Source organism: Syngnathoides biaculeatus, chromosome 13 (assembly GCF_019802595.1).
Source record: "Syngnathoides biaculeatus isolate LvHL_M chromosome 13, ASM1980259v1, whole genome shotgun sequence".
NCBI lineage: Eukaryota > Metazoa > Chordata > Actinopteri > Syngnathiformes > Syngnathidae > Syngnathoides > Syngnathoides biaculeatus.
In genome coordinates, this window is record NC_084652.1 from 9,358,622 (window position 1) to 9,377,433 (window position 18,812).

General features: G+C 43.5%; 3 protein-coding genes across 3 annotated transcripts; 2 read left to right on the plus strand and 1 right to left on the minus strand.

Annotated features, from left to right (window-relative positions):
• The first annotated feature begins 791 nt into the window (after positions 1 to 791).
• Positions 792 to 6,802, plus strand: selenot1a (selenoprotein T, 1a). Its single transcript, XM_061839538.1, has 6 exons — positions 792 to 1,034; positions 3,160 to 3,270; positions 4,266 to 4,392; positions 5,971 to 6,058; positions 6,178 to 6,345; positions 6,443 to 6,802. Exons 1-5 carry the CDS (start codon positions 895 to 897, stop codon positions 6,300 to 6,302), a joined length of 591 nt encoding a protein of 196 aa, XP_061695522.1. The 5' UTR covers positions 792 to 894; the 3' UTR covers positions 6,303 to 6,345; positions 6,443 to 6,802.
• On the minus strand, positions 6,787 to 15,137 carry LOC133510983 (glutamate-rich protein 6). The gene is made up of 13 exons (XM_061839536.1): positions 14,991 to 15,137; positions 14,304 to 14,405; positions 13,297 to 13,377; positions 12,362 to 12,420; positions 12,183 to 12,284; positions 11,238 to 11,324; positions 10,971 to 11,173; positions 9,299 to 9,351; positions 9,061 to 9,225; positions 8,911 to 8,989; positions 8,634 to 8,831; positions 8,312 to 8,531; positions 6,787 to 7,566 (listed from the first exon to the last, which is right to left on the minus strand). The coding sequence occupies exons 3-13, from the start codon at positions 13,313 to 13,315 to the stop codon at positions 7,309 to 7,311; spliced, it is 1,443 nt and encodes a 480-aa protein (XP_061695520.1). The 5' UTR covers positions 13,316 to 13,377; positions 14,304 to 14,405; positions 14,991 to 15,137; the 3' UTR covers positions 6,787 to 7,308.
• Positions 15,138 to 15,252: 115 nt separating this feature from the next.
• Positions 15,253 to 17,612, plus strand: LOC133510984 (uncharacterized). Its single transcript, XM_061839537.1, has 4 exons — positions 15,253 to 15,555; positions 15,630 to 15,782; positions 15,867 to 15,988; positions 16,711 to 17,612. The coding sequence occupies exons 1-4, from the start codon at positions 15,303 to 15,305 to the stop codon at positions 17,587 to 17,589; spliced, it is 1,407 nt and encodes a 468-aa protein (XP_061695521.1). The 5' UTR covers positions 15,253 to 15,302; the 3' UTR covers positions 17,590 to 17,612.
• Positions 17,613 to 18,812: the final 1,200 nt, after the last annotated feature.

The window sequence follows — 18,812 nt, forward strand, 5'->3', positions numbered from 1 at the left end:
GGACGACCGCACTGTATTAAGGAGATGATGACGGCGGCCATGTATTGTGAGATTTTGGGGAACAACCTCTCCCTCAGTCACAGCACTGATGATGAATCGTGGCTGGGCCTTTCAACATGACAATGACCTGAAACACACAACCAAGAAAACCAAGCAACCTAGCCTACCCAGTCTCCACACCTAAACCCAATCGAAAATATTTTTTCTCAGCGACAGCCCAGAAACCCCTCTGAGCTAGATTAGATCTGTGTGGATCGGAGTTGGCCTAAATCCCTCCTGCAGTTTATGCAAACAATGGTGAAAAACTACAGGAAATGTTTGACCTCTGTAATTGCAAACAAAGGCGACTGTACCAAATATTAACATTAGTTTTCTCAGGTGTTCAAACTGCATCTGTATCACACAAATAGTTTAAAAAAAATCCATTGTTATTTCTGGATTTTCCTTTTTAGATCTCTCTCACAGCGGACATGCACATGCGGTGAAAATTTCAGACCCCTCCATGATTTCTTAAGTGGGAGAACTCGCAATAGAGCAGGGTGTTCAAATACTTATTTCTTCATTGTAAATGTGTATGTTACGCTGCACATTTATGTATAAATTGCCTCCATAGAATCCCGGAAAAATACCCCAAAACAACAGTATTATGAAAGCGTAAATCATTCCTGATTAAATATAGATTAAGAATTATTTTCCCTCTTAAATGTACAACCATTTTCCCGTACTGAGAACGGAGACTCTAGATGGCGCTACAGTCACGGAGCAATAGATTTAAAGTCTTGATTCGCCGAAGAAGAAGTCCAGGGACCAAATCCACCCGTACTAGCTCAACCGATTCCGCTGTCACTCGTTCGGGTTCGGTCGGGGTGGATAAGGCACCACCCCGGAAAAGAAATGGCGATGAAGTGGCTTCGCTTCTCCTTCCTCGCGCTCGGGCTCTTGTCTCTGTGCTTCGCCGCGTCCGGCGACAACAGCGGCTTGAAGAAGATGAAAATGCAGTTCGCGGCGGGGCCCTTGCTCAAGTTCCAGATTTGGTAAGCGAGGCCAAATGTGGCGAGTCATGGCGGGCTAGCACGATAACGGCAAGCAAGCTACGGCTAACCGTTCATAAAACCGTTCATAAAAACGTGTCAAACATTCGAGTGACTCGAGTAAATAATTGACCAGGCGCTTCAAACTTTGTTATTCAGGGCGCGTATTTTATGTACAAGTTCTGTCGAGGCCATTTAAAAGTGTTTACACGCCTTTCCTCGTTATACGCAATCGTGGCGACGTAAAATGAAGATGAACGTTGGTACGTTTCGTTTCATGTTATGCGTGAGCCACCATAACGCAGTCGTCAAGCAGAAATTGTAGGAAACATTTATGTGTAAAAGACTTGTAGCCTTTAAAAATACAACAACCAAATGACATAGTAAGTACGGCCAGTGGCGGTCTTCGCTTGTGTGGCACCTTGCAAACCAGTGGACTTGCATATTTTTTTTTAAATATACAGAATCAGTAATCAAGTAACTGAGAACAGAAAGGAGTAAAGAATACCTACAAATGAGGAAACAAACAGAATTACAAAAAAAATAAAACATCAAGGAAGCTTTTTGCAATAATTTTGTTTGTCTAAATGATTTAGCGTAATATCTGCCGCCCGACTGTGCGGCTTATGCTTAGAATGCTGAGGCCAGTTTAAATGTTCCTGGCATGTGGTTGATTTTTATCATCTTATGTTTGAAAAGGTTCTTTCTGTCCTAGCCTCACTGACAAAGTGTGAAAAGAACCTTGTCCTTAGCCCGACCCCATTACAAGCACCAATAATTGAGATTGAAATGAATTGTATTTATTGTATTTCGCATATGATTCCGCAGCTGCTTCAGTGTTCCTCCTCGCTTGTACTGCGAGTGTTTGGGAGGCACTCGGCTGTCTCTCTTTGCATTTAAAAATACAATGATGCCTCGGTTCTCTACCACAATCCGTTCCAGAAAACGGTTCGAAAAACGAATCGATGTTTCCCATTACAATGAATGGAAAAAGAAATAATGCGTTCCAAGCCCAAAAAAAATAGGCTTTTTAAAGCATTTTTTAGCGTTTCCTGATGATGAAGTGCATAGCAGAAATACATGTATAGTTTAAGTACGTTATGTAATAAAATAATTGAAGAAATATTTTTTGCTCAAAATGTATGCTTTAGTAGTAGTAGTAGTAGTAGAGTACGCTAGGCTGGGAGTGCATTGCGGTTTCTGTAGCGACTCAGCCCCCAGTCTTGTAAACTTTTTTTATGAACAAAAGTGCAGAATAACTTTAAACAAGACACTTTCCTCCTTTAGAGCCATGATTGGGGGTAAATACGGTACTCGTTGATGAGAAGAAAAACAACTGTCACTACCGGGACACGTCTGTGTACAGAGGCTGCGTTATACAGAATAACAAAAGTGCACTGCTTGTGCCGCTCGCATTGTTATTTCAGTTTTTTTTTTTTCCCACCGTGGAGATTCACAATAAACCGCGTCATGGGTCAGCTGGTCTGGCCACGCGCAATGTGTTATTTCCGGGTTTTGTTGGGGGCGTTCGTGTACCCATTTTTGTTCGAAAACAGAAGTAAAAAAAAAAACTCTTGAAATTTTCGTTTGAAAACGGGGACGTTCGAGAACCGAGTCTTTACTGTACATGTTTTACAGATGTGCTTCCATTTTATGGAACTATTTTTATTTTGGGCCACCACCCACCTACCCCAAACTTATGCTGCCTTGTGCAGCTGCAAATAATATTCATGCCAAAAACCATCACTGAATTTGGTGCTATCTGATCTTAGTGTGGGACGATCAATTCTTTCACCCTTTTCCAAACTAGTGTTGTTTGTAACAAATCAAAATACTGTAAATATTTGCATGAAAAAGATTTGCGCCATGGCTTGATAAAGGTTAAGAAACACCAGTTACAAAAAAGTTGCAAATAATTACTTGTTAATGTCAAATGAGAGAAGGATGTACCAGCCCATATTTACATAGTTGCGAGTAGTAAGATACATGGAGTACTTTGAATGCGTCAACAAATAATCTCCAGAGAAGTTAATGTGTGAGAGTTCCAGGTTAAAGTTTACACTGGCATCTGAAAAGTAGCCACAGTGGCGTCTAAATTATGCAAAACTGCATTTTTGTGTCCCTGCAGTATCTCCTGAGGGTACAAGCGGGTGTTTGAGGAGTACACGCAGGCCTTGTACCAGCGGTACCCGGACATCCGCATCGAAGGGGAGAACTACCTTCCCATCCCCGTCTATCGGTAAGAGATTATCTGAGGAGCCACGAGTGGGTTCTAAGCCGCTTTGTTAAAGCAGTCTGGAAGAATGATCCGGATTATCGTCGATTGAAGAAATTCTTATGCAAGATGAGTTAAAGGAGACTGGTTTTCTTTTTCAATTTACAATTATTAGGTTACAAATGTCTGATTTTGCTTTGGTGAAAACATCCAGAGTACCCGATTTCTTGCTAGAGGCCAGGAAAACTCGAGTTCAGGTTGACAGGAAATCCACGCTGCTCGCAATGACGTGCGGATCCTGTCCCGTCCTTTGTGTCCAACCACTTTAATTCAAATTCTAGAGATTACGTTACAGGTTGGAGTTCAGGATTCTTGTATTCTTGTCTAATTCATTTTTGAAAATTCTTTTTCAACAATCATTAACATTACCCCCTTCCCCCTCCAACACACACACTATGTCCCCTTTCAATAGCAATGTGACAAGTTTTCCAAAAAATCACTCAGTAAAAATGCAAATGTGTTCTGGAGAGAATAAAAATAAAAAAATGCTTATTGGGGATTATTTTGTTTGTCATCATCTACAGAAAACCTGGTTTAAAAAAAAAAAAAATCAATTTTAACTCCTCAACATTCAGGAACCCTTCTCTGAGAAGTTTTTTTTTTTTTTTTAAATTATGACAAATGCCTCGTGAGTCTAATTTTTTTTTTTACTAACCCAATTTTTTCTTTTCCTGAAAATTCTACAAACAGGGTGCCCACTTGTCATATTGCTACTGTCAATGTCCACTTTTTAGTCTGTGACCCACCAAAAAACAGTCTCACGTTAAGCCCGTAGTAAACGAGTCAATATGATACTATTTCCATTGCGTGTTGTGTTTATGGAGTCTACGGGGTGCCCATTAGTTACGCTCCTAATAAACAGACTGGAGACCTAAAAATAGGAACTCATTAGTCAATCCCAATCATGCATAAAAGTATGTTCACGTCATATTTTTTTTTTTTTTTTGTCCTTCCTTTAGGCACATTGCTTCCTTTCTGTCTGTCTTCAAACTGCTGGTGATCGGGATGATCATTGTTGGCAAGGATCCTTTTGCTCTCTTTGGCGTACAGGCCCCGGGGGTCTGGGAGTGGGGCCAGGGAAATAAGGTAAGCGTGTACGTATGTGACAGTGTTTATTGTTGTGGTCGTGGTCTGCTTTATTTTGTTTTATTTTTTTTTTACTTTAATTAGTGTACTTCCCCAAGGGTGTTGACTGAAGAACGTGTTGCATTTCAAACATGTCAAGCCCGATGGGATTTAATTAGCCTGTGTCTCCTGAGTAATGTTTGCACCTTATCTTCTTTCAGGGCTCGCATTTGCGTTAAAAGATCAGAAGCGAAATGAAGTGTTATGATTGGCAACCTGCTCTTAAGGGATCCTTCATTTACCGTAATTTCTCGAGTATAATGCACACCCCAAATTTTGACCTAAAAAAAAAAAAAAAACAAAAAACCTTTCTACCAATGGACAATGCGCACCGCCAATTTGCGGCTACCCATATGCTCAAAATATTGGGAATTATCTGTATTTATATTTTGTTAGGTTTGTACTTGTATTGTTTTTCAAAAAATTGTCCATATAATAATCATTGTGCACCTGCTGATGTTGCTGTAATATAATCTTGGGAAAGGCCACAGGACAAGCATGTCATTGTCATAAATTGTAATTGTCATAAAAAGAATCCCTCAACCAGCTAAAATAAATGCTCAATGATGGCATAAAATTTTATTAATACTGTTGATAACACATATTAATGTCTTAAATAAATATTTAACACTGTTTGACTTCAGCATTTTTTGTAGTAAATATTTGTGCATCGTGCAGTTTATCCTCTACATTATACATCCTTGGCCAAGACTTCAAAAGCAAGATCTGGCTCATCTCCAATCTGAAAAATATCCATCGTCGCTACCTTTGGTGACTTGGTCCAGTTCTGGTGCCTCCTGAATTCATGAACAGTGATCCTATTTCGCTCCACGGTGGGTATAAAAACAACGTGAGCTCAAACTACATGGGAAGGAGGGTAATGGGCACATTTAAAAAAAAAAAAAAAAAAAAAAAAAAAAAAAAAGCGAGCATTTCTATTGTGTGCGCTGTCCTTTTTTTTTTTTTTTAAATGTGCCCATGACGCTCATATTACGTAGTTTGAGCTCACGTTATTTTCATACCCACCTGAAGGCATTGAGGCGAGCTATCGTTATTTCCGACTGCGGCGCTACTTCCAGGTTGGCGGCGTCATCGGCACGCGTGATGACACATTTCTTTTAAAAGCAGCTGCACAACTAGCCGTTGTAGTTGACATTTTTTTTTTTTTTTTTGTCTTGGTTTAAGTTAAAACAAACTCACGGGCAGTCGTTTCTGATCTTTGGTGCAGTAGCAACAAACATGCTGTGCTAATGATCGAAAATGCAAGCTCCCTGAGGACGTCGTAGAGTTCAGCGGTTGGGGGCGCACATTACCGTGGTAAATGTGTAACAAAAGACATCGAATATCATATCAAAATGTATATGTATACCTTTTTTTTTTTCATTTGTTTTTACCACTATACCTGTGTACAATGTCATTGTACTTTTTATTTTTCATCCATACCTAAATTTTAACTTTTTGAAAATATTTATGGGAAAAATGTGTGCATTATTTTCGAGAAATGACACAAATCCAATTGTATCTCAACATTTCTTTCAGATTTACGCATGCATGATGGTGTTTTTCCTCAGCAACATGGTTGAAAATCAGATGATGTCCACGGGAGCTTTTGAAATCACATTGAACGGTAAAGTACCTTTTGGACTTTTCTTCCCAGGAAGGAGCTTTTAAAAATGCTGAAACAGAGAGCCAGTATTAATGACGATGTAGGTATCGGGTATTACTAAAAGAACAATTTGTGCGTAGACGTGCCAGTGTGGTCCAAACTGGAGTCGGGCCGCCTGCCCTCCATGCAGCAGCTGGTGCAGATCCTGGACAACGAGATGAAGATGAACGTTCACATGAACACGAGGCCACTCCACCACTCCTAACAGCCTTCCTCACCCCGCGGCCGCAGCCAAAAGCACCTCCAACGTAAGGCCGCCGCTTCCGTTTGTCACCCCCCCCCCCCCCCCCCCCACTCTTCGCGTTTCTGTTCCGTCTCACCCGTGCTGTCCTCCCGCCCGCTCAGGTTTGAGGCGGGCCTCTCGAGGGACTGTAACGTGATGTTTATGAAAGTCTGCACTGAAGGCAGGACCACTGCTGGCGCAGACCGGATGCACCCACATCGTCGTCAGCACGCCCCTGAGAGATGGCCCGCCCCCGACGCCCGAGTGGGCTTGTTGGCGACACTGCCAGCCAACCAACCAACCGGTCATTTTCCCGTACTCGTCACTCACGTCATGTCAAAGCAAAACATCCAAATTAGGAGATTTATCGTGGTTGCGTAGACAGTAGTCTTTAATGAAATGCCATTTTTACCACTGAGCCAAATGTACAGGATGTTTGGAAAGTCACTGTGCACTTATTTTTATCAAAAAAAAAACAAAAACATGTACCCCCTATTCTGTCTTGATAAGTCAATATTCAAATTTGATAGTCAATTTAAAGAGATGATACAGGTGTTAGGTGTGCTGTCTGCTAATCCAGGTCTGAAGTCAGGTGCAGTGCTAATTCCCCATTTTGCCTACGTTGCAGGAATAAGTGGACAAACTGTGGATCCTCCTCGTCGTTATAATTCACGTGCAATGTGCACGCACGGTTATGACGCTGAATGATAATGTCCTGATGTCTCAATTGAAACGTCTTAAAAGTGTAAATGCACAGTGAGTTTCTGAACACCCTGTAGAATTCCTAAAAAGTTGTTGTCAAAGTAGCTCAGCTGTGTTTAAAAAAAAAAAAAAAAAACAACTTATCCTGCTGTTGTCCAACTAACATTGAGCGACTACGTTTTTTGCTATGATTTGAGTAATTTTTATATTGCATAACTTGGAATGAGTTGATATGATGAATTAAAAACCTATTGTAACTATGAAAGCAGCAGGTGTCTTTCTTGGATTAGAGACAGTCCTGAAGGCAGCCCCTGATGAAGGCCCGTTCGTGCTGGCTCATCAGGACGTTGGTGCTGATCTCCAGGAGTTTTTTGCCGAAGACGCGGATGCTCGGGGCCGGCGCGCTCTTCTGGTGCAGTGGCGTCAGGAGGCTCCAGTTGAGGTGCTGGATACACAGGTGGATCTTCACGCGGGCGGCCAGCACAAACAGCTCGTCCTTCAGCAACGACGGGCTGCTCGTAGGCATCTCTCTCGTGCATTTACACTGCGGGGAAGGTGCGTCGCTAGTTAATGGAGGACTTTCTAGTTTTACTTGTCCATTGCCCCAAAACCAGTTTCAACAACTCGGGTACGATGGAGGAAGTCGCGCGTATGGTTGGATGTTTTTAGTTGAGAAAGATAACGGCCATTTCAAGGAAGGAGTTTGTTGTGATTTAATCTCATCAGAACCTGATATACTAGTTTTTTTTTTTTTGACTCCGGCTTCCTCCCACATTCCAAAAAATGTCACTTTCAGAGATGAGAGTGTTCTGTGGATTTGCGGAATTCTCAGGTTTTATTTTTCAGCTGAAAATGTCATTTTTGTGAAACGTGTAAATCGATTGAGAAAATGTGGGGTGGGGCGAGGCTGTGATCGAGACCGGCTGCAAGACTCGTCGCGAAATTAGTCACAGCTGTGATAGCGGAAAAAGACATTGCTATGTTTGCATTAAATTTGGTGTTTATAATGACAACATTCCGATTTCTGGCAGCATTTTGGCGGTATTTTCACTGATGTTAACATTTCATAGAGAAGCATTGTTTACTCGAGCGTGGTTATAACTTATAGACGTGCATACGTTATTGAGCGGTCTGCACGTTTGCCAGTGTGGTGAAAGTCTTGGAGCGAAAAGATGATCGTGCCAGGGAAACCCGTTGTACCCCATTTCTTGCGCCCAATGAAGACGGGTGCTTTATAATAGGGACGGCTTTCCCCCCAACTTCAACCCAATTGAACACATTGACGTTACCTGTGCGCTGCAGCTCCCCACGCTACACCTTGCCTGTTGACCGTTAGCCAGGAAGGAGACAAAAATTTGGTCCTTGCCCAGGACCCGCACCCCGATATTCTTATTGAGGGACAGGAAGAGAGGAGGCAGGTGAGGGGGAGGGAGCGTTTTCCAGCTCCAGCGACGGATCCTGCCGCCCGTCTCGTCCAAGCACTGACCCCCGGCTCTGTTTAGACTCAACCTAAAAGCAATCGGAAGATCTATAAGTGGAATTTCCATATTTAGATAAAGCTCAAGGTGAGAGGAAAACTAATGTCAATATTTCTTTTTACCATCAGTTTACCATATGTTTCCGTTGCTGTGGTAACACGTCGCCTTGCCGTTCGACTGGAAGATGGCTCGGATGGCCGCGTGGGGCGTCGCGTTCTGGTTGTTGTTGGCTGCGTGCGGCGTCGCATTTAGGTGGTTGTCATACACGATGCAAACCTTTTCCTTGGCTTTGGTGGTGACAAACACGAGAGCCAAAAGTTGTCCCGGATAACTGTCAGCAAACGATAAGGAGAAGCACAAGTTTTGTTGCACTGGACTGTGAAAAAAGCTGTTTAGCGGTGAGCGCGTACAAGATCTGAGCAGAGCCGTCCGGGAACATGTTGAGAAAGCGTTTGCCGTCCGTGTAAAACCTCTGCTGAAATTCCCCGTCCTGTCGATGCAGAAATGGTGAGAATTAGTGCGTGTAAAAGTTAGCCTGCGAGTTTGTGTGTTTGTTCTCCCCTTATAATGACATATGCCAAACAGAGGTGGCCTGTGGTCGCAAATGGACTCTCTGGCCTCGTCCGTTTTGAGTTGCACCACATTTTCGGGCACATTCTTGAGCGTCCACCCTCCTTCTTCCGCGGAACCAGCGAGCCGGAAGCTGAGGATCTTTGTCTCCAGGCCTGTGGGCCGACAGGCAATAATCTTGGGTCAGTAGTTTAGCTGAACAAAAATGGAATGTTTTGGTCAACTCACTGGGTTCTGCCTTTTGGGAGGCGTCGTCATCTCTCCTCAAGTCTGCGAGCTCCCTGACAAAACGCATGACTTAAGTTGGCCTCACGTTGTTTCAGTGAAGAAAATAAGTATTTGAACACACTGCCATATTGCAAGTTCTCCCACTTATAAATCATGGAGGGGTCTGAAATTGTCGTCGTAGGTGCATGTCCGCTGTGAGAGAGATAATCTAAAAAGAAAAATCCAGAAATCACCAATGTATGATTTAATTGTGTGATAGAGGTGTAAAAATGTATTTGAACACCTGCCTATCAGCTAGAATTCTGACCCCCAAAGACCTGTTAGTCCGCCTTTTAACAGTCCACCTCCACTCCATGTATTATCCTGAATCAGATGCACCTGTGCGAGGTCGGTAGCTGCATAAAGACACCTGTCCGCCCCATACGATCAGTAAGACGAGAACTTGTAACATGGCCAAGACCAAAGAACTATCCAAGGACACCAGAGACAAAATTGTACAACTGCCCAGAGCTGGAAAGGGCTACGGAGAAATCGCCAAGCAGCTTGGTGGGAAAAACGTCCACTGTTGGGCAAGAAGCTAAACATGACTTTCAATCTCAATCGGAGTGGAGCCCCATGCGAGACATCAGCTCGTGGGGTCTCAACGATCCTTAGAAAGGTGAATCAGCCCAGGACTACACCACAGGACTTGGTCAATGACCTGAAAAGAGCTTGGAGAGCACCATTTCCAAGGTGACTGTTGGTAATACACTAAGACATCATGGTTTGAAATCATGCATGGCACAGGTTCCCCTGCTTTAACCAAGCACATGTCAAGGCCCGTCCTAAGTTTGCCACGGACCATTTGGATGATACAGAGGAGTCATGGGAGAAAGTTTTGTGGTCAGATGAGACCAAAATGGAACTTTTTGGTCACAATTGCACTAACCATGTTTGGAGGAAGACGAATGATGAGTTCCATCCCAAGAACACCATCCCTACTGTGAAGCATGGGGGTGGTAGCATCATGCTTTGGGGGTGTTTTTCCCTGCACATGGGACAGGACGACTGCACTGTATTAAGTAGAGGATGACGGCGGCCATGTATTGTGATATTTTGGGGAACAACCTCTTTCCCTCAGTCAGAGCATTGAAGATGGGTCGTGGCCGTGTCTTTCAACATGACGATGACCTGAAGAACACAGCCAGGAAAACCAAGGAGTGGCTCCGTAAGAAGCATATCACGGTTCTGGCGTGGCCTAGCCAGTCTCCAGACCTAAACCCAATAGAAAATCTCGTTTCTCTCAGCGACAGCCCAGAAACCTGCCTGATCTAGAGAAGATCTGTGTGGAGGAGTGGGCCGAAATCCCTCCTGCAGTGTGTGCAAACTTGGTGAACAACTACAGAAATGTTTGACCTCTGTATTTGCAAACAAAGGCTACTGTACCAAATATGAACATTGGTTTTCTCAGGTGTTCAAATACTTATTTGCACCTCTATCACATAAATTATACATTGTGATTTCTGGATATTTCTTTTTAGATTATCCCTCTCACAGTGGACATGCACCTATGATGAAAATTCCAGAGCCCTCCATGATTTCTAAGTGGGAGATCTTGCAATATAGCAGGGTGTTCAAATACTTATTTTCTTCACTGTAGTTCCAGGCTTTGTGTTTTGCTTCAAAATCCTACATCAGTCCACGCGAGAGGTCTGTAAAATTTTTGGCGTTCTTCTTCTCTCTGCCGCTCAGCAGCGCCTCGGCCAGGTCGGAGGGCTTCTCCCTTGGCCTCATGCTGGCGCTCTCCTCTTCCAGTTCGGCCTTCACCGAAGGCCTTTTCCTCACCAGGGCCATGCAGAGCATCTTGCGCTGGGCACAGCAGAACCCCGGCACCGCCTGACGCACAAACGGTTTGTTGTGAGCATGGGAATTTACACATCCGGCCTCTGCTCTGGCTAACCTCCAGTTCGTCTTCCCATCTCACATCCAGCACAGGCCGGGCGTTCCGGTGGCAGTATTCACACTTTCTTGGATACTCGAATGGAGCCTGAGAACACATATTAAGTGTTAAAAGATTTTATTAACATGTCTGTAAAATTGCGAATGTGAGTGCAAATGATCGTTTCTATGTGCACCGCGATTGGCCGGCGACCAGTTTCGGGTGTAAACTGGCTCTCGCCCCTCTCAATGTATCCCATAATGTTATCAATCTTGAAAAGACGATTGTGAGAAAAGCGATATATCCCATGATGCATTGTACCTCGACATAAATGATTTTCCATTTCCAGAGTATTGTTTTGATTTTTTGTATTTTAATGGAACAAATATTCATTCCTGAGTTGTGATGCAAAAATCTCAATGTAGTTATTTGTGCAATAGCATGGAAAATCAACCAGTTGATATTAATCTACATTGTAATATAATTATGCAACAGCAATGATATAATTAATAGCACACTTGAATTTCCCAAATTATTTTTCATTCCACTGATGAGTGAACTATATCTATCTATCTATCTATCTATCTATCTATCTATCTATCTATCTTCCTGCCCCGTTGACAGCTGAGATAGGCTCCAGCACTCCCCGGTGACCCTCGTGAGGATAAGTGGCAAAGACCCTGGGTTGTACAGCTACTTGTCCAATGACACCACATTTTTCCCCCCTTAACTCAAATCCCCTCTACGCCATTTATTATACTTGTACTTGGGGTGAGTTTGAAAATCCAACATATTAAACTAATTTGGAATCATATTGTGTGTGGTATGTTTGCCGACACAGTTCCAAAAAATAAGTAGATTAAAAATGAAGAATTTCACACACTATTGGTGAGCAGGCACTTGAGAGACTTAAACGTTCCGACCACAAACCATCACAAAGTTGATCTGTCCATTTGGTTTGAATACCTCTAAGTGCGCTGCCGTGATGGCCAGTCGAGGGTTGTCAGACTCGCGGTGGTAGCTCAGGACTCCCGCGCGGATGCACTGGGTGGGCGTGTCGTAGAAAGCCTGAAGAGAGCATCTCCTCTGATTACAAAAATGATATCGACGGGCATTCCGATATTGCCTGCTAGGCTCCTACTTACATAGTTGAGGTCACGGAGGAGCTCGCAGATATCGTGTTCTAACTTTGCAACTGCGTTTTCTAAAGGCAAAATAACAATTTTAGGGTACAGTGAAACCTCCAACTTCACCCCGAAAGTGCTACCATTTTGGAGTTCAACCACCATTTTGGGAGATTCCAATCATGGACTTCAAATTGTAATCATGACGAATGTCACAAATGCATCAGCATGCTCAGAAACTCCATGTGCCTGCTTTTTCTTTTATGTATGCATATTGTGTACCGTGTACAGAAGGAAACGCGTGATAGCCAATAAAAATAAAATGTAAATGCAACTTGCTTTGGCAAAGTACAAAAGTTACTAACTCAAATATCAATTGCACGTCTTCATTTTAGTTGCTCGCAAGGTTATGGATGTAAATAAGTGCCACCAGGATTTGAATTTGACATGTAAAGTGATCACATTTTCAATAGTTGCTACAATTCACTGTCTGAAATTCGCCTTCTGTGCCACCAGGCAGGGTTACTCCAGGTCACAACCCAACAGCCAGCCAATCCAGTTACGCTTTCTTAGTATGTGACGTCACGTGACCAAGAAAGCGTAACTGCGATTGGCTGGCTGTTCGGCTCTGACCTGAAGTAACCCTGCCTGGTGGCACAGACGGTGAATTTTATTTCGAGAGTGAATCGTAGCCAGTTGAATTGTGAACATTGAAAAGTTACACTGAAATACAACTATTGAAAATGTGATCACTTTACATTTCAAATTCAAATCCTGGTGGCACTTATTACAAGTTTAGTTTGGGGTTTGTTTTTGGATGATTCCTTTTTTTTTTTTTTCTATCACAAACACACACATTTGACCAGGGGTGTGTCGACTTTTTATAGGCGCTGTGCATGGGGTTCCCTCCTCGATATTATAATGAATTTGTCTGTGGATGACTTGAGAAGACTCACTGGAAAAGCTGGACCTCATCTTTTTCTGTTTTCACTTCTTCCTCGCCTCGCTGCAATCGCTTGTCTTGCAAAGTTTCTATCCTGCAGACATTTTTCACACAGAGCAAGTGGTTAGCATGCCTGCCTCACAGTCTTGAGGTCCTGGGTTTGACTCTCTTCCCGTGTGTACAGTTTGTTTACAGTCTGGTTAATTGTGGACTTTACATTCTCCCGCAATGGGAGTGCGAATGGTTATGTGTCTGTATGAGCCCAGCAATTAGTTGGTGACCTCACTTAAAGAGCAATTAAATAAGTCACGGTATGTAAGTCCCAAGACATTTTGATCATAAAATCATTCATAACGTGAGCGCGTATACAAAGGTGTAAACTTACCCATGAGTCCGGTCTGCATGCAATAATCCTTCATACAAGCATTCATTGTTGACTGTAACCATGGAGATGAACTACTGGTAGTTGTGAATTGTCACCATAGCAACCACGTTCTGATACACTAATAGGAGTGTGGCTTAGTAGCTTGTCTTAGTTTTTTGTCTATATTGGTTTTTAAATTTATCTGATTTCAAGATCAAGGCATTTTTTTTATTCTTATGAAGTTGCAGAGAAAGTGGGAGTCCCTCACAGCTGACAAGAGGCGGACGACACCCTGGATTGGTCACCAGTCAATCACGGGGGATTTTGAAAAATGATCCATTCATCTGTTTTGTTATCGTCATATGGGTCAGCGGTTAGCCCAGCTGTCTGTCGGGCGAGAGTCACGATGCGCCTCGGAGCGGTCGCCAGACAATTGCAGCACAAAAACGGACAAACAACCAACTATCCTCACAAGTTTTAATCTTCATTGAACTTGCATTTTGGGAATGTGAGAGAAGGAATCCGGGACAAAACTCACGTTTAAACGCGACACCCCACGCAGGAAGTCCGGAGCTGGGATTCGAACACAGAACCTCGCTTCCCTCTTCAATAGATGTGCTTTTGAAATGATATCACGCAAAAATCAATTAACTTACCAAGTTTGCCATACGATGGCTGCTCTGAAACGTTCACGCAGCAAGTGAACTTTGCTCTGTTGTCACGGAAAAGGGCCTCGATGCACATTGTGTGGCTGGAACCTGGAAAAATTAATAACACCCCCTTATAGCAAATAGCCAAAATATCGTCGGGTAAACAATTAATATGTACTTTCATTTGACAACCCTGGAAATGTCACAAATCCCGTTGAGGGTGCATTTCAGCTTAGAGACATTGTGTCATACATATCTTATCCACCGGATGGCGCCAATGGGAGAAGTATTTACGGAAATTAATCTTCTAATCTTTATAATGCTACTTTTGGACATTTCTTTCTCCTTGCGTGGACTACAAAGGTGCACCGCAGTACAGCTCACGTAGGCTCTTCCCATTTGTAGTCGAATAAAGTTGAAACTGTGATGAAGGACAAGTATTTTGGGAGCGGGGACTGTGGTGTAGAGCCGTGCAAGCAACCAACAAACGCAGTCGTCGTCGAAATAAAAGGCCACTGAAACGCCAGTATGATGTCAAGATGGTTGAAAAAAACCTCACGTCGGAATTCTAATCTTGGGGTTAGCGAGTTCTTAGACGCAACGATTTCATTTTTGTACATAACCACGGAAAAAAAATTGGTAAATGGTACCGGCCACCGTAACTGCACAGTGATTCTGGAATGAATATTGTACCTGGCAGGTGAAATGTCACTTGGGATACATAAAAAGGAATTTAAAAAATGTTTCGGTCCCTTGGTTATTTTTTTTTCCCAGTTTATATTTTATAACTTCACATTTCGTATTATTCGCCCCGCCTACTTTAACACGGTGTTCGGCCAGGTGCAACCAATCTTCCCTGATCAGTTAAGCCCACCCACCTTGGCCTCTGATTGGTCGCTGCACCCGCCCGTCGTCACGCTAGCAGGAAGCGGCGCTCAAGTCAAAAAGAGGAGCCAAAATGGCGGAGTTACTTCTTTGCACGAGTTTCACGCGTAGAGCGACGAGATGCTTAAAGACAAAAGCGCTAGTGGTGCACTTTTCCGCGGTGTGTCTGCGCTGATTCTGGCGTGTTTTTTGGCCCACGCGGTGGACTGTTATCGTCTGAAGAAGGCAGACAGGAGAAAACATGCTCCCGAGGGCTTCAGGCGGGGTAAGATCGTGTTTGGGAAAGTTCCTCAGGGGAAGCCAGTGTTCGATGGAGAAGTTAAAGCCAACATTTCTGTGGAGGATGGAGCTGCTTATCAGGCGGACTCTGCCGGTATGAAAACATTGCCACATTTTCCACTTCGACTCCAGATGTTATATTTTTTTTTTCCCCCCACTGGTGCTCAGGAGGCTGGGGGCTAACCCCTGTGCCGGTGCAGCAGCAGCAGCCAACTTCTCTGGAGGCTTCATGGAGACGCCTGACATCCCTGCAGTGTGGGGATAACCACATGAAGCTCAGTGTGAAGACGCCAGGGCTCTCCCACTTGTCAGTGCTGCAAGGTAACGTGACAATCTTTGAAGAAAATTAAAATTAGTGGTATTAATTTGCCAGGTTTTTGTTTTTTTTTTCTTCGTTTTCTGCAGCTCCTAACGCAGCTCCATTGCCTCTTCCCCTCGTGCCCTTAAACTGTGGCTACAATATGCATCGAAATTCCCTTGGATTACTCATGTATGTTCCCTATGGTGGTTGTTACATACTTCAACAGGTAATGTTCACACTGTTATAATTTAATACTTATAGGTTGAATGTGTTTAACCTTAAATTAATGTTTTTAGGCATGAAATCAAAATGAGGGTTATGGTTTGTCTGTATGCAATTTGTCAATTGAATGCAATCGTGATTGAGCACAACTGTCATTTCCTTAGCTTTAAATTCCAATTTTACAAGATTTTCTCATTCTCATCAAGTTTGAAGTTGGTTATGTTAGAATAGTTGTACATTTGAGGAAAAAATTTGTATTTTGTGGCAGTCATATTTTGAGAATTAAAAATTTTGTCACTATACAAAATTACATTTAAAGTTTTTTTTTATATCAAAGCTACAATTATAGTCATTTTCAAGGTGTATAAACATAATTTACAAGAACTATTGCTTGAATATACTTTTATTCACATTTTTACAATTAATTTCTTGTGAAAATATAACCAAAGAGTCACTGGTGTAGTGGTACACACTCCTGTCTTTGGTGCTGGAAGGGTGTGATTGATTCCCGCTCAGTGATGGTGTTTCTGCCCTGTGACTGACTGGTGACCAGTTCAGGGTGGATTCTGCCTTTTGCCTACTAGCTGGGATAGGCTCCAGCTTTCCTGCAACCCTTGTGAGGATAAGTGGCTTGGATAATGACAAGACAATATGACTAGAACGAGAGTTTTGTCTAGAGATTTATATGAAAATATGTATTTTTTTTTTTTTCTTTTCTTTCTGAAGGCTGGAAGTTATGTGCTTCCGATGCACTGGCAAGGAGTTCCGGTCAACCTGGTATGCACCAAACATGCTCCAACTGAAGCCCCAAAGCCAACCATGCTACTAGCACCATCTGATCCAGTTGCGACCAAGGGGCCCACTGTAAGCCAGGTCCCCAAGTGGCTGGCTGTCTCCAAAACTCCAGGTTCCCCCGTAATCATTGGGTCCCAACATGAGCCCCGAAGCCACGTCCACTTCCCCTCCCTCAGCCCCAGATCTAAAAGTGGCCAGCCGAACCCTAGGGTCCAATCTCCTTATGTGCCTTACTTCCCTCAGTGGCCACCCGCGATGCAGAGCCAGGCCTCCCACCCCGGGCTCCAGAAGCCTATGGTGCTCCCGAACCCGGCCTCCCACCCCGGGCTCCAGAAGCCTATGGTGCTCCCGAACCCGGCCTCCCACCCTGGGCTCCAGAAGCATTCGGTGCTCCAGGACCATTTGTTCAATTTCAAGCTGCCACCGCTCCAAAACCCTTATGTGTCCCAGTACCCCGTTATGCCACACATGCCGTATGCGCACAATGTGCCTCACCAGTACCAGGTCCCCCAGGCGATGCCTCAGTACCAGTTCTTCAACCCCTACCTCTGGCCCTTCCAGGGATATCAGCCCAGAGCTCGGAACCCTAGCCAAAAACAAGCAACTCTATCAAACCTTCCCCATCTTCCGCCTCCCTCTATCGCTCCAATTCAAACGACAACCAAGGCACTGACCACCACTGCGGCACCAGCCCCTGAGACCACTCCGTTGTTGCCATACAATCAGTTATTCCAGTTTTCCCCTGAGCTGATGCACTACATCTCTTATGAAGACCTGCTTGCTGCAATATATGCCAATCAACAAAAATAGTTCTAATAAATTATTCAAACAAGCATTGTCCTTTATTGTTTCAATCTTTTGTAATGTTTCTAGCTCTTAAAATATGGAACTATTTGTAGAAATTGCTTTGACTGACTGTACCTGATTAGCTATGTCTAGTGACCCTTAAAAGGATAGTACATTTCAATCTAACAAGGGATTTTTTGAACTCTACTGAAATTTCCATAGGTGTCACGGTGAGTCAGCTGGTAAAGCATTGGCCTCACAGTTCTGAGGAGCTGGGTTCAAGCCCAGGCCTGCCTGTGTGGAGTTTGCATATGCTCACCGTGCCGCTGTGGGTTTTCTGCTGGCACTTCGGTTTTCTCCCACATCCCAAAAACGTGCAACATTAATTGGGCACTCTAAATTGCCCCTAGGTGTGAATGTGATTGGCTGTTTGTCTCTATCTACCCTAAGAGTGGTTGGCAATCAGTTCAGGGTGTGCCCTGCCTGTTGACAGATGGGATGGGCTCCAGCACTCCCTGTGACCCTTGTGAGGATAAGTGGCAAAAGAAAATGGATGGATGAATTTCCTTTTTTTTTTTAAGGTAAATTTTAACAACTGGAAATTCAATTGTCATATTTATAACCTGTGATTGAGGATGACTGGTTAAGAGCGTCTGCCTCAGAGTTCTGAGGATGAGGATTCTAATCCCATCCCTGCCTGTGCGGAGTTTAAATGTTCTGCATGTGTGGGGTTTTTCCAGGCACTTTGGTTTCCGTCCACATCCCAAACTTTGCATTGGTGACTGTGTGGTTGTATGTATGTGCCCTGCGATTGGCTGGCAGCCACTTCAGAGTGGAACCAGCCTCCTACCCGAAGACAGCTGGAGTAGGCTCCAGGGCTCTTGTGAGGATAAGCTTTTGAATAAAGAAAGGATGGAAAATGTGATAATGGGGTGATTTTAGTTGTGTATGTTGTAGCTCCATGTGGGGGGGGTCAAACAAGGATCATTTTGATTTTGTGTAAAGTGCATGTGTCGAATTTGTCACTGGAATATAACTGATGATTGAATCAAAACCAACATTGTCCATGATTGTGACTGAATGATCTGGAATGGTGGCCAATAAGATGTTTGCATTTGCTGGACAGTGGACACAACAGAGCAACTAGTTGTGTCTCAAGTCCTTCCCCAAACATTTGTCACTGCAATGTAGTTACCAGATAGGCTATTGGTTAGCCGAGCTTCCATTTCTTTTTCTACTGTAGAGAA